Source organism: Cygnus atratus, chromosome 2, assembly GCF_013377495.2.
Source record: "Cygnus atratus isolate AKBS03 ecotype Queensland, Australia chromosome 2, CAtr_DNAZoo_HiC_assembly, whole genome shotgun sequence".
NCBI lineage: Eukaryota > Metazoa > Chordata > Aves > Anseriformes > Anatidae > Cygnus > Cygnus atratus.
This window is the reverse complement of record NC_066363.1, coordinates 90,091,677-90,105,156: the sequence shown is the minus strand read 5'-3', so window position 1 is coordinate 90,105,156 and position 13,480 is coordinate 90,091,677. Positions and strand designations below refer to the sequence as shown.

The 13,480-nt window shown below is 38.7% G+C and overlaps 1 protein-coding gene across 4 annotated transcripts in view; it reads right to left on the bottom strand.

The window, feature by feature from the left end:
• The window catches only part of FHOD3 (formin homology 2 domain containing 3), a 399,093-nt gene that overhangs the window by 84,896 nt on the left and 300,717 nt on the right, over positions 1 to 13,480 (bottom strand). For 3 of the 4 annotated variants that reach the window (XM_035550471.2, XM_050708606.1, XM_035550467.2), the window contains exon 11: positions 7,783 to 7,908. In XM_035550471.2, the coding sequence (XP_035406364.1) occupies positions 7,783 to 7,908 (126 nt within the window). Of the gene's footprint in view, positions 1 to 7,782; positions 7,909 to 11,432; positions 11,814 to 13,480 lie in introns of all 4 variants that reach the window. The other variant, XM_050708607.1, reaches the window with a different exon arrangement.

Below are 13,480 nucleotides of genomic sequence, written 5' to 3'. Positions count from 1 at the left end.
GCTTGCTTCGTGGTTAGATCCTGCCCAGCCCACTCAACCAGACCCCCTTCCCCTCCTGGAAGACCACACCTCACATCAAATGCTAAGATTTGCCTTATGAAATTTAGTAAGCTCACAGCTTCACTGCTGCTATCAAACACTGTAACCAAATTGGTATTCAGATGCATCAAACCTCTTTTTAATGTAAACTGCAACTGCAAATGAGCACATTTTAATATTCAATATGTTCTATCCTTCTTTTTTTACATGTGCATAAACTAAAACTGGAGAAAACAGGTGTTACTTTCAGGTTGTATATGGGTGTATAACAGCCAGAAGGGAAGGCAAGTGGTAAGATGTACTACTCAAACATTCTAAACAATTTGGAAACAGATTTGTCTACGTCTGGTTGGTCTGTAAAATATTTTTTTTTGTCTATCTCTGTGGTAATAATGCTTAAAGTAAATGTTCTCTTTCACTGAACTCATAGTTGAGTTGCAAATGGAGGTGAGATTGGCCAAACCAGCTGGCAGGAATGCTTGGCGAAGCCTTTAGATAATTTTGGTGGTCTGATGCTTTTCAAAGGGTGATGAGACCTCCGGGCCTCAGGAATGCTCAAGTCTTACTGCTTTAGGCTGCATTTTAAAAATGGGTAAGTAAGAAAAAGTTTTAAAAAAATGAAAATAAGAATCTGGCACTGAATGAAAGGTGGTGAGAGATTTTAAAAGAAAAGAATATGTGAATGCTCAATGAAAGCATAACAGTGATCACTCACAAAACTAGCTTATAGCTACTATATGCCAGCATTTTAATGTTGGTGTCTTATGTTACGGAATGGTAATATCAAACATTTGTACAATTCCAAAAACATAATCCAGAAGGATTCTTGCTCTGACAACTATTTTTAGTCTTGAAGAGAATACAAGGCTATTAAGAATGGACTGTTAATATAAAAATACCAAGAAAAGCTTTGTTCTGCCTGCTGTTAAAATCAGCAAAAGCTAAACAAGATAAGCTATTACATTCTCGTTCCAGAAAGAAAACACACAGCAAGAATATGTCCAAGTCTAGGGATTTGTGATTATAGGTCTGTACCATACCATTATGACCTTGGAAGGAGACAGGAAAGAGCAAAGAAGTTAAAAAAAAAATAAAATAAAATAAAATAAAGAGGTGACAAAAATATACACAGGGCTGAGGATACAAAATAAAATAAAAACATTGTCTGCAGGCCAAAACACTTGTGAAGAAAAATTCAGCTCACCTGACCGACTGCATTTGACACAATGAAATAGTAATCATGATAATAAAAAGCTCTGTGAGACAAGATATCTGACAGTTTTCTGACAATATGTTGCAAGAGTGAATAAGGGACCTGAATTATTATAATCTTGTTGAAAAACAAAGAAAGTATGTCTGTCTTATTCTAAGCCACTTTGTAACAGGAAATTTTCATTTATCAGCTTTTAATGTTCTTCATTAGATTTGGAAAGATCTTCTTTTGTGGCTGCATTTTCCTCTGTTAGTTGAATTTTTAAAATTTGCTAAATGGAAGTGGATATCTATAGCAAGAATACAAAATACAAAAGCTTACTTTAGGAGCTAAAATAAAAGAACAGTTGACATATGAGAGGAAATCCCTTTAGGTCATGAAGTTAATATTCAGAACTTTCCTTAATATAACAAGGGTCAGAATCATTAATAATCTTAATAAGCAAGCACTAATTACTCATTTTTTTCCCAATGTGCTCCTGCTCCAGCAGTCATGGGAAGGTTTCAAAGAGGGAACAACAGTCGGCAGCTTCCAGTCTAAGACAGGCCTCAAGTAACTCTAAATGTCTCTTGGCTTTAACCAAATAAATCCGCTTTCCAGCTTACAAAGAGACAAAAGAGGAGGCAAAGCTGCCAAGAGCCATATTGGTTTTCACAGTTAAAGAAACTCTCCTTGTGTTATGTCTCTCTATATGACACGGCAAATTCAAAACTGTGTTGATATAGGATTTTGCAAACAGACTAAACATTACTTGAGGAATCTTTATGAAACTTCTCTCAAAAATAAACAAAAATTTGAAAGAAAAAACTACTGGCTAAGGCTTCCTTTGAGGAAGAAATTTGAGAATGACCAAGAGAAGAACTGATTAACGCTGGACTTTAAAATGTCCTGAAAGGCTCCATAAAATGCAGCTATAACAGGGCATAGCTGCACAGAGCCAGGGCAATGGACCAGGACTTTATTGACACGCACTATGTGCAGACTGATGTTTACAGTTTTTAAATTGTGCTTCTGTCTTTGTCTGACAGAGGCCAACCTGCAGCTTCTGAGCCTTCTTCAGGTCACAAATCACCTGGAAGTGGCTTGCAGAGCCCTCCCTTAGATAGAGGCTAACATCCATGTCCCCTAAATATCAGCATTGCAGGTATCTCAGGTGACAATGTCCTCCACATGTGCTGTGTGTTCAGTTGGTAATACTTAAATTTTATTCTGAAGCTGCAAACTGTCTCATGCTTTCTGTTTAAACCTATGCTGCTGCCATACGATGAAGCATCCAAAGCTGCAATCAAGAATACTGCTTACGCAGTAGTTCAATGAGCAACCCGGCCAGTGTAAGCCACTGCCGCTTCCCAAATTGTAAATCGTCCAGTAATTCCCAAGGTCGCTTTTCCTAGTAAAATCTCAGCAATAAACTTGAGGCTTTTGCTCTGGGCCACTATTATCAACTACCAAGCTATCCCCTCCTCATTATGTTATTCAGAGTGAAAGATGGGCTTGGCATTTACCACAAGAAAAAATAGCCACAGCCACTGGTCTGACACAGTAGATGGTAGAAGCAGAAAGAAAAGAAAGCCAAGGAAAGGGGAACTCTTCTTGGGAGAGCAGCAGCTTTGTAGACTGTATAGTGGGCTTAGTTTCATAGGCTTCTTCCTTTTCTTCAGTGCTTAACAGCTGGAATAAGATAACTCCACAGTGCAGTTTAGTTAGTGATAGATGGCTAATCAAAAAAATACAAAAACCAAAAGATGAGACCCTGCCAAGAAACTTCATCCAGCAGCACTTCCCTGGTGAAGTCAGTTACAGGAAACTTTAATTTCAGTAAAAAAAAAAAAAAAAAAAAAAAAAAGTTGCTTAGCATTCTCAAACTCTTTTTTTTTTTTTTTTTTTTTAGGAGATGCAAATTTGTAAAAGCACCAGATTACCAGAAAATCACTCTTTCAGGCATCTGGAGAGGAAACAACATTCAAAGGAAAAGCATTTATAGACTTTAGCTGAAATTCTTGCTTAGGCTTCCAGTATGGTATTTAAAGTATCCTTAAGATCAGCGGAGAAAGCTGACCTACAACCCAGTCATACTAAGCACAGTACCTGTGTGCACCTATTGTAGAAATAAACGCTTTAAGGATAAACTGGAAGGTACATTACCTCTAAAAGACATATTACGAACATTGAGTCGAACACTCAAAGTTCAAGGTTTATCACAGGAGTAGAAGATAACCTATTGCTGTAGATCATAAAGAAAGTAATACAGAGGGAATTTTAAGGTACGTGACAAATTTCTTCTTTCTTAAGTCTATTTTCTAATGGTCTGGAAAAATTGGAGAGTGCATTAAACTGGAATAATTTGCTAATGTCCTAACAGGTCCTTACCAAGCTTGGAGATTCGGAGGAACATCAGAGGGACCAGCCAGAAGTGGAGACTAAATTCACACTGACTGGTGAAGAGGATCCAGAATCCAAGCTGAACTTTCTGGCATTTGATCGAACAGATAAAGACAAGAAAATGGGAAATATCAGCTCCTGCTCCTAGCACGCAATACCCTGAGAACGAGGCTTTTTCAAGCTTGGCTAATTGCACAACTGTGTGGCTACCAAGCCCAGTGGGAACTGTCTCCTGGCAAATGCATCAGATGAAACCTACCTTGGCAAACACAGCAGCAGGGAACAAAAGATATTTTTCTGGCAATGGAATGAATCAAAGCTGATGCCCAAGTTAGGCGCTTCTGCCACAGAAGTTAGACTCCTCCAGGGTCTCTTCTAAGCCACAGTCAATAATGCATACGCTTCAACACTAGAAACACAGTCAAAGGAGTTATGAAGCTTTGCAAACAGGGAGTTTGCATCCCAGTTTTTATCCTAAATAGCAGATTTGTAGATTGATGCTGCAAGTTTTCAGTTTCAGTGACCGTATTAGATTCAGAGTCTGAGAAGGCAATCTTTGGCTAAACAAATATCCTAGATGGGAGCACAAGGCAGCAAAATACAGAAGAGCCTTGCAACAAACACCTTCTTCCCCTAGACAAGAAGGAAACTTGGAGGTACAGAAAAATGTTTTTCTCCCTGATGTGCTCCAGCAACGTCTGGCTATTCCCCTTTGTTAGCAAAATTTATGAGGCTATGAAATTGAGATTGATACTTTTTTCTTCCTTTGGGAATTGGGGAGAGAGTTAGCCAGTGATTTAAGTCATGAAAACTGGGAGCAGGATATTTATGGAGCAAAGCAGTCTGGCAGTTAGAAACAGGAGGACTGGGTTGTACTCGTATGCATTAGAAGCAACTTTCACAAGCAGAGAGATATAAGAGAACCAATAACCCCTTCTCCTTTCTTAATAAAGGGCTGAGCTGAAAGTGCCCTGCAATTTGCCCTCCTTCAGCAGGATTCCCATGGCTGCAATATGCACTTCAGAAACATGGCTCTCCACAGGGGACCCAGAGAAATGGGAGAGAACAGTATTGCAAGAAATTGGCAAAAGGCTGCAGCTGAATTTAGAAACCGAGAAACAGTCAAGTAAGCCTTTTCTTCCACTGTACAATCAAAAATATATACACTATGTGTATTTCAAAGAACAAAATCTAGTTACTTTTGCACTGAATTATACTGCTCTTTTTGATTCCGTACTGATCTTAGCCAAAGAAGGTTTTAAAAGTATGAATGTCAAAATGTCAACCACACTGCTTCTTTCCCCCTAAGTTGTAGCTCTTGTTAACATAAGCAAAACCCAGCCAAGGTTTTGAAAGGCCTGTCAGGACAACTGAATGGCACATGAATCATTCTGCGGGGCACTGCTCTAAATGCTGCCTCTTCCTTCCTCCTCCTTTTCGAAGGTCAGATAAACAGTACCAGGAACTGCCTCTGAAGCTCTTCCCTACATGATGAAAGACAGGGATCTTTCTGTGGAGTCCTTGGATAGCTGCAATCCAAAGCTGAAAGCAGAAGACTCACCTTGGAGCTAACCATAGAGATGCATCTGCTTCTTATCAAGTCTTCCTCTCTCCCCACCTTACCCCCCATCTTTTAACTTTTGTTTGTTTGTTTGTTTGAATCCACATAGATTTTTGCCACCAGGAGGTAGGAAATAGTTTTTACATAATCTAAGGCAAACACCGTTGATAGAAAGCTGTGAAAACTTTCACAAGATTTTCCACTTACTAATTAATACTGAGCATTGCATTATGCACTATACAGCCTACTCTCTGATGAGCAAATGCTACACCTGGATCTCTACGTGGCTATTTCTGCAACTCCTATGCTTCAGGACAATGAAACAGAAGCAGACTTCAGCCCTTCAGAATGGTCCTGTCATTAAAGCCTGCTGAACTCTACATCTGGATTGGCAGCACACTCAAAAATAACATAACTTGATGCAAAATGGCATCTGAACCTGCTGATTTCATTATTGTTCAAGAAAAAAAAAAAGGGAACTATTCTGCCGGCAACATGCAGCTGTGGCATAGAGGCATTTTTCACACTTCTCAGAGAGTCATAAACAAAATGTGTCAGGCTGTAACACCCCTCAAATATAAGAATGTGGAAAGACTGATGAGATCAACTACCATGAATAGCAAGTTACAAATTTAAACAAGAGATTTTATCAGGTGAGCTGGAAAGTTGTAAATGTACCCTGAAGGAAAGACAGAGATGCAACTCCAGCAACGTGTAAAAGAGATTTGTTGAAGGCAGAGTGTTTGCCAGTTTCAGTGAGAAGCAGAACAAAGTGCAATGGCTGGAAGATGCTGCTAGACAAGATTGCCTCCAAAACATGAAGTATTTTCCTAGCAGTGATGATAAATACTGGAATGCTTTCCAGAAGGAGTCACCCACTGTCACTTTAAAACCAATGAAGGTACGGGGTGCCTTCATTTAGCTTCTGTGAGACACATTACAGGTTGGAACAGATGATCACACAGCTCCCCTTTGGCCCGACTATCTATGAATCTGTGAATTTTACAGCTTCATCCTGTGGGGCCAAGGCATTTTGGCTCCAAGCCACCAACGCACTTATGCGCATGCCGAAACGAAAGCTTGCTTCCTTTACTGGATCGGGGCCAGTATGATCAACCTCTAGAAGAAGCCTAACTATCTTTAGCCATCTCGGTATTTGACCACTTTTGGGTTTCTTTTCTGCAGTAGCAACCAGAAGCTTTACAATGGCAGGGGTGCAGAAAGTTTGACATTCAGAAGCAGCAGGATACCTTTAATTCTTGCTTATCTTGAATCTATTTTGCCAGGGTAAAAGTGGGTAAAAATGCTGCTATGGAGTTTTTTTCTTATGGTTTCACTTGGCAATAATTTAATTCAGATAAGGAAAGATAAATCAAGACAAGTTATTTGTGGAAGATGAACAAATGAAAAACAATGCCTTTCTCCAGAGATAAACTTAACGCAATTACTCACTTGAAGAAAGGATTAAATCAATACCTCATGGTTAGAAATACATACATGCTGGAAGAGCCTAACTTGAACCATTCTGAATAATAGATTCAAAAGGATGTGAGGCAATAGGTAGGTTCAAACATATATACATACACACAAGCACATATACATGTATTTCTATACATATATATAGATATTCAAAAGTCATTAATAAAACGAATTAGAATATAGACAAAGGATCTTGAAAAAACAGCCCTCAGTTCAAACACAGGGGTGGGAGATTTTTATGAACTAGAGGCCAATTTGGCAACAATTTGAAGCCCATCTGGCCTAATTGGAAATTAGTAGATTATCCTGACAGCATGTAAAATTAAAAACTTCTACCTTTCCTTCTTAATCTCACCATGATATCCTTTGAAGTTGTCACTTACTTTCAGCTTGTAACAGTCAGTTAATTTCTGGTGGTCCAAATCTCTTGCCAGAAACATTATTTTTTTCGTATGTCCATAACATTTTCCCATCTTTTTTTGTTTCCCCACAGTACATTACACAACTCAAAACAGTATTTTGATTGTTCAAAATACTTTGTTGTTGTTGTTTTATTTTGCTGGTGGGTTTTAGTTATTTTTTTCTAAGTGAGAGGAGAACCAATAGGTTAATACGAGTTACCTTTACTGACAGGAATAAACTTTTTGCCCCAGTGAAATATAGTGATATAGATCATGCATTTCCATCAAGGAAGGACAAAATTAAGGCCTAGGGAATTCTGAGCTAAGCACATTTATGTTATTTTATACTTGATTTAAGATGATAAAAGTGAAAATAGATCTGTGTGAATTGAATTTACAACGTAAATGAATAAAATGTGCTTTAATTACCTTTTTGGTACTTAGAACAACATATGTGAGACAACTCTGTTTTATTCATTTGAGTGGAAGAAGAAGAATTGGGATGAAAAAACATCCAGCCTTTAACAGTAACTGAGCAAATGACTTGACAATGAGTGGGAAATGACTGTGTTGAGCATTTTGTACATTCTCTTTCCAGTATTAGAAAAAATATGGCTATTTCAAATAACCCTTCAGAACAGCTTATATTTATCTCCTTTGTCCTCTATGTAATGTAACTGTGATAAAATGGTGGTTAAATTACAAACCTGTCAGATTTGGTCTCTTGAGGCGGTGAGAGAGTTGTCCCATAACGAGAAGTGGGTGTTGTAGGGGCACTCAGACCAGAGTAAGGTCGCGGAGAAGAGTAAGAGTTGCTGCCGTAGCTATTGTATCTGAAGAAGTGAGAAGGAAAGTAGGAGAAAGGGAGAGACAGAAAGAATCCGTCAGCAAGCAGACATGTAACAGTTGATCCTCTTGTTTAAGGGGTAGCAATGATACCATACCCCAGACTTTCTCAAATATCCACCTTCTGAAAATATTGCTCTAACCCCAGCTTCAAAATATGCAGCCTATCATTTCACTTCAATATAAACCATGTCATGGAAATACTTAATTCAAAGACTGAACTATTGTTATGGAAAATAATGAGAGATCAGAATGGTCCTCTAAAGTGACAACTCTGAGCAGAAATACTTAAATTACTGCTTAGTTACTCAGATTTATTAGCTGTTTTGGGAGCTGATACCCTGCCATTAGAAAAGGGACCCACCAGTCCATATCAGCAGTAGTATTTCCTAGAGAAATTAAGGCAAACAGCAGCATTTTTAAGGCACGACCTGAACATGGACATACATGATTTGTGAATGTTTGCTTTATAAATGAAAAGCATCCACATCCTTCCCAATTAAAGCAGACAGTATTTTCTTCCCCTCCCCCAACATAAGTCATAGCTTGTGTGCCATTTCTTACAATGCCTGTAAAAAATCATCACCATGGTTAAAATGACATGTCTCTGGAAGCATGGCTTTAAGAATTTCTATCAGCCATTCCCTCTATTTAAAACCAAACCAAACCAAACTAAACCAAACAACAACACAAAAAATGCTTGACTTCAATGTGAGCTTGCTGATCAAATTGAACAAATTGCTGAATCAAATGAACAAATTGCTTCCAGGGCTCTTGGAATGGCCACCTCCCCACAGCCCCTTGTACCAGTGCTTTCATCCTGGCTCCTGTACTGAGCAGAAAGGGCAATTGTTGTGTTGCTTTTATGTGCCTTTAAACCACTGTATTTAAACAGCATATCCAGGAGATGTAGAGATTCCTGATTTGGAAAAATCATAACTTTTTTTTCACAAAAGTTACCACTTCCCCTCTTAGAAAGAATCTGATGCACTGTAGGTGAAGTATTTCAAAAGGACAACTCAAAATCAAAATTCAGTTCAGGAAAAAGGGCACCATCATTTTCTTTATCATAATTCCTAATGCAAAATACATCCTCTTTTACTGTATCCTTCCTGGGCTGCTTCTTCTTCCATGCACATCAGCGCGAAGTAATTTCTCCTCACTCAGCAATTTTATTTGAAAATACTGGTTGCTTTCCTTCAGCTCCATTTAACACACTCATCTAGTCATGCAAAATTTCAAAGTTTCAAGCTTCGTTCCTTAGGGTACAATAGTATTGCTGATTGCCAAGGCCCGTGTTAAAATCAAAATAAATTTCAGTTAGGGGGTTTTATAATGGAAGGGATTATGCTTCCTTTTTGCCACGGTCCAGTTTTACATTTTATAATACAACTTCCAGACACCATGCTGACTGTCCAAGAACTGAGGATTCATTTTGGGGAAAAAAAATGCTATCATGCATTTTTCTGAGCTACAAAAGGAATTTTGCTGAATGGGAAATAACTGCCTTCATGGCATTCCTGCCCTAGAAGAAAATGAACTAGAAAAGCAGTCCTGGTGGAGGGCTGCGTAGCTGGGCAGGACGTGCCCCCCCGATGGCACAGACCTAGCACAGGTCTCCTTTCCAGCATCCTCAGCTCACAAAACATCCTGCCTGAGCCCATACTGAGTGAGAAGGCAAAAGGCAGTTGCTCTGAGAGTATGTTCCTAACACTAACAGGAATCTCTGTTTCAATTCCACTCAACTGATAGCAGACCTTATTATTATGCTTACTTTTCTTCTCCTTTATTGACACAGTGCAGAATCCTTTTTCAGACTAAGGAATTTCAATTAGTCCAATGATAACTCTAATTAAAATGGAGAGAACACACCTTCCTTGGACTCTGGGCTACAAGTTTAAACAAAATTATGCTAGAGGGACTGACCTGCACGTAGCATCCCGCTACACCACATTTAGAGGGAGACAGAGAAGCTGGAATAATATCAAGCAAACCATGCACATGAGGGTAAGCCTGTGTCCTATTCATGGTGTTCCTCTTTCTATCTTTCCACCCGGTGGTGGCTATTACTTCCAGTTTCCCTTCTTGTTTCATATACTACCACAGACTGCAATGGCCTTGTCCCAGGAGCCTCCACTCTGAAGAAACCCCAGATATTCAGACACCTACCTCTTCTATAAACACATTCCTGCCCAAATTAGGCAAGCTTTGCTCTTCTTTTTCTCCAAATAAACACAATACAATCCTCCCCCACATCACCCCTTTACCCTATGTGATAATGAGAAGCACAAGGATGATGAGGAAAAAAATAACTGCAGGAATACTATACTTGCAGGAGCAGGAAGTATTTAGAAATTAAGTTACATATCCTCTCTAAAAAAGTATAATCCCAAAGGCAGAAGCAATCAGAGACCAATAAATGAGTGTGAGAGGCCTAAGGGAAAATGCATGTATGCAGGGATATGAAAACTCAGCGGAATCCTGGTGTTCAATTTGCAATTTAGGAAAGATATGTGAACTAAGGTACCTGTCAGTAGCTACATGGTTTTAAAGCTTTTCATCAAAATGAAAAAGCAACTTAAACACCCATGTATTAGAAAAGAAAGATAAAAAAATAAAAGGAACAAAGGATTCAAAATATTTGTTCAGAAGCAGAAATTCAGGATTGCTGGAAAAAGGAAAAAAAATAAATATGCTCACAATATATGTGTACATTTTCAGCATTTAATTCAAAGAACACTGACCATTGGGAAAGACAGCTAAAAACTGTTACCTTCTCTTGAGGGTGATTCTCTAACATTGCTTTCAGTGCTACCTTTTGTCATTCTGTTTTATTGGAAACAGGCTGAGACAAAAAATGTTTTAGCGTTTGTTTTTAAATGGGTAGAATAGAGAAAAAGTCAAATTTAAAGTAAAAATTATGAGAAATGTATGAGCAACTGAACATGACCAGATGTTGTGGAAGGAAAACCGAGTGCTATATTCTCTTTACAGGGTTTAATCTACCTCTCTTATTACAAGCACAAGTTGAAATTGCACATGGCAGGGATATGCCGTGTAATCTAGCAACAAATTCAGGATTTGGCAATTCAGTTTTTGAAGCCAGGATTTCATCCCTGAATTCCAAGCACTGATCTGATCTCTCTCAGTTTTACATCAGAAGAGCTCCATTAATTTTCATGAAATCATGCCTACATATTACACTGTTGTAAATGAGAGCAAAATGATGCTCCTTTTTGTGATCTACCAAATCACATTATATATCTACTGCTGCATAGAGGAGGCCAGGATACTTACCAACTATAAACCTTGAAGAGGAGTTAGATGAAATGAAGGCAACAAAGGCAAGGGGAGAATATCAATCAAATCAAAACACAGGCTTACATGACTAAAACTAACACAGTATGTTCTGGAAATAATACAACACAGAGAGCACATTATTACCACTACAAAACTCTTGAAAGGCATCATTCATTTATCTAAAAATTCATATCATCTGTATAAAATCTACCTGTTTTCCCTCATCACCTCTGCTTCCTTTTCTTTCACAGATGCTGGAGACTCTTCAAAGTCATATGAGAAGAGGTGAAAAGGAGTATGTGGTACATAAGGTAATTTCTCTACCGTTGGAGATGCCTTTGGAGTAATGGATGATGATGATGAATTTTGGGAACAGTTTAGCAAAGCTGCCGCAGGTGAAGATGGTGATGAAAGAACAGAATTGTGATGAGAGACAGATGAATCAGGCACAGAAGAGGAGCTGCTAGAAGAGCTCTTTGCTCTAGAGCAGGGGAGAGGCTTCTCAGCTTGAGAAATGGCACTGGAGTTGGCTGAAGAATCACACCACTGTGAAAGGTTTTCCGTCATAGCCTCCTGTGCACCTGGGAACCCACTGCAGGAGGAAAACATTGTGGGAAGGGAAAGGGGAAAGGGGAAAGGGGAAACGGGGGAGGGGAGGGGAGGAGAGGGGAGGGGAGGGGAGGGAAGGGGAAAACAGAGGGAAGATAGATCAATGGATCATACCAAGAAAAAGTCTAGGAGAGTCAGGAAAAAAGAAACCTTCCCAATGGTAGACAATCATAATTTTTCTTAGAAGTAAGGAGATGCATCTTTGTATCCTAGCGGGATTCTTCTGGGGGTTGGAAATACTGAGATGTGGAAGCAACTCAGCTTAAAGGAAAGTACTTAGCCCACAGACTTCATAATAAATTTTCATAAACCTTTTCACAACCACGTTCTGAACAATTTTCAAGTACTTCAAGTTAGGTTGTAAACATTGTCAGAGCAGCACAAAGAAGTCTCAACACACCAGATGATATGTTACACTGAGTATAGATACTTCAAAATACAATCTGCATGACTGCCTCCTGAAGGCCAGGTATCTGATTATCATCCTCCCCAGTGAACCGATATTTTTTTTTAACTAAAAACACAAAACCACTTTATTCATCAAAGATGAAAAATACAACAACAAAAAACACAAAAAACCCACATCAAATCAGCATTGTTCTGTCAAAATTAAGGTTTAGAATGATTTTAAAAGCAATGCCTTACCACACCAATTGTCTAGGAACAAAGCCACTAAATTTATCTGTGTCAGCATCCCATTCAATCTCAGTGTTAGAGACTTGCAACTGCGTGCAACAGAAAACACATCTGCTTTACGTTGGTGAAGGTAGGTGTTGGTGAGCAACAGAAGCAGCAAAGCAGGTGAAAAGCCATGGGATCTGCACTCCTGGATATCTGTTTTCACTAGCATCTCCAGCATAAACACTGTGCACGGGCTTTGGGCTGAATCACTCAGCAGGCGGAAGACTTCCTTCTTCCGAGACCACCTACATGCATACAAAGCATGGACCTTATCTGAAGAGTATGGGTTTGGCAAAGACTATGCAACAAAAATGTAATATAGGTTATATATGTTAGGGTATTATGAAATTAATCATCAGGAATATACCAGGTAATTGTCCTCACAACCGAAACACAGTGGGCAATCTGGAAACCTCCATCTATTTCAACAGCTGTGCATGACAGGAATCCCTGAAACTAGGCTATTCCTACCCTTCCTGACAGGATTTAAAACAAACGGCCAGGGTAAAGGTAATTTTTGTTATGCTACAGTGATGGTGAAAGAAAGTATTTAGAAAAATCATGGGAATATCACCCTGTTACCTCAAAGTGAGGTATTTTAAAACAACAATGCCCTATAAGCACATTACACCCTTTACATGGCTCCTGTGCTCTACATTTTTTCACAGTATTTTAGTATTTTCATGTGATTTGCTAATAACTTGTGTCTTAGCTTTGACTTTTAAGAATAGGATTTGAGGAAATTATCACTTAATTTTGAAATTTCAGGCAGCCATTGGCTAGATTTGCAGACTGGAAGATATTAATAACAACAGTACAGTATTTTCTTTGGAATTTGCACATTAAACAGTTTCCTTTCTTCCTTCTGTGCTGTATAGTGTCTGCATGAATGTGGTTTATTTAAAAAAAAAAAAAGTCCAATCTCATTTGCTGAGTTGCAAAGCCAAACAATTTAACCTAAATCAAATG